The 1829-nt window shown below is 31.7% G+C and overlaps 1 protein-coding gene across 4 annotated transcripts in view; it reads left to right on the forward strand.

The window, feature by feature from the left end:
* The window catches only part of LOC123005449 (apoptosis-stimulating of p53 protein 1), a 220037-nt gene that overhangs the window by 170682 nt on the left and 47526 nt on the right, over positions 1-1829 (forward strand). The window contains exon 1 of one of the 4 annotated variants that reach the window (XM_044399213.1): positions 1133-1379. The exons of the other annotated variants lie outside the window; for them this stretch is intronic. Within the exon in view, the coding sequence (XP_044255148.1) occupies positions 1194-1379 (186 nt within the window). The 5' untranslated portion in view covers positions 1133-1193. Of the gene's footprint in view, positions 1-1132; positions 1380-1829 lie in introns of those variants that run through there. 4 annotated transcript variants of the gene reach the window in all.

The raw sequence follows: 1829 nt of genomic DNA on the forward strand, positions 1-1829 counted from the left end.
TTAGCGAAATCTTGTAAAAATAAGTTTTTGGCTTAAAAACGTGTAAGTGTTTGAAAATGGCAAAAATAATAACATTTTTTAAAAATCCAATTTGGTGTTTTTTTGGGGTATTTATTGAAAATTTGCGTTTTTGATTGAAAAGCATGTCAAAAGGCTCAATAAAGGCAACAGTAATGTTATTTTTCAGTTAGTTTAGTGATTTTTCGAGATACTTTGGCGATTTTTTTGGCTTTTGAACAAAATATATGAGCAAAAAAATTGCAAAATTTCGTTAAAACACTGTTTTTTTCTCAGAAACGTGTTTAAAGTTTCAAAAAAGGCAAAAATAATGTTATTTTTTAATTAATTTAATGATTTTTCCACATATTTGGAGTAAAACACAATATGAAACTTTTAAAGAAATTGGCGTTTTTACCTTGTTTCTCTCAATTGCAATGAACAAGAAAGTCACTCATTTGACAGGTTTTTGTCAAAACATGGCTTAAAAGTCGAAAAATAATAGACGAAAATTGACCTGTTTTGAAAAATTTTGCTCATGTTTAGGCAAGATTTTTTAAAAAAAGACGAAAACCCAACAAAATAGATCAAAATTAACGTTATTTTATACTATTCTGAAAGATTTAGCTTGTTTATGGAGCAATGCTTGATTAGCAAAATTTAACTTCAAAAAATCATATTTTAAAAACTACTCGGTATATTTTTTTGAAGATTTGGATTACAACTAATAAAGAGATGCTCTACACGATGGTAATGATGAAAAAAAAATTTACTCCTAAGGGTTTTTCTTAGATTGTTCTAAATGGCAAGGCCATCCCTTTAGAATGGTCTTTATTTGAAGGAAATCGGCCTAATAGTTATTGAGTAATGAATTTTCAAAGTTAAAGTATTTTAAATTCATTTAAATTAGAAAAAAATTATTTTGTTCAATGTGTGTGGACTTTTTGAATTTTTTTTTAGTGCATTTGATTTGTTTCACTGAGACGAACAAAATGATATAAAATTTGTCAAGTTGTCACGACATGACTTTTTTTTGTCGCCTTGTGTTATTTCTTTGAGAGCGAGCTTTCTGAAGAGGGGGCCACGTGATGTGTAGTTCTAAATATACGACTGTGTGAGTGTATTCCACCCAATTTCCAGTCGACTCGTCGCGTTTCTCGAGAAATATCGGTGAAAAATCACACGAGTGATGTCAGATGCCGAAAGCGATGGAAAATCATTCGGGCGAAAATGGGGAGCTTTGTCAGAAATCACGCGATGCCGAGGAAATCGCGGACAGTGATGAAAATCTAATAAGAGAGTGTCGCGATTTTGCTGTCTTCATCGACGACTCCAAAGCGGCCAAGCTGCAGAGGACGCTCAAATGGGCCGGATTGAAATTAGTAAGAGAAAACGAGTTTTTTGTCAACGCCTTCAATTATAAACTTCAATCGGAGTCTTCTAATTAGTTTTCATTGTTTTCGACAGATTATTTGCATATTAATGGAAAACTAATTATTTTACTAAACTTTGCGTTTTGGAGACGAAAAAACAACCAAGCGACTAGGCATACTGCCAAATGCACCGTCTAAACGCCAACTCAAAAAATTACTGAAAAATTTTCTGGTTAAAAACGTGATAAAATGCCACAAAAAGGTAAAAACACACAAAAATTGTCATATGATTGCGTTTTTGGCTTGGAAACGTGCCAAAACGCTCGAAAAAAAACAAAAATTGTATGACTTGAATTAGTTGGTGATTTTTTGGCTTAATTTAGTGACTTTTTGGGATTATTGAGGAAAAAACAAACCAAATTTCGAAGACTTTGATAAGATTTTGCAAAATAAATGAGA

The sequence above is a fragment of the Tribolium madens genome, unplaced genomic scaffold (genome assembly GCF_015345945.1).
Source record: "Tribolium madens isolate multiple individuals breed KSU strain unplaced genomic scaffold, Tmad_KSU_1.1 Scaffold_20;HRSCAF=117;Tcas5.2_LG4, whole genome shotgun sequence".
Taxonomy (NCBI): Eukaryota; Metazoa; Arthropoda; class Insecta; order Coleoptera; family Tenebrionidae; genus Tribolium; species Tribolium madens.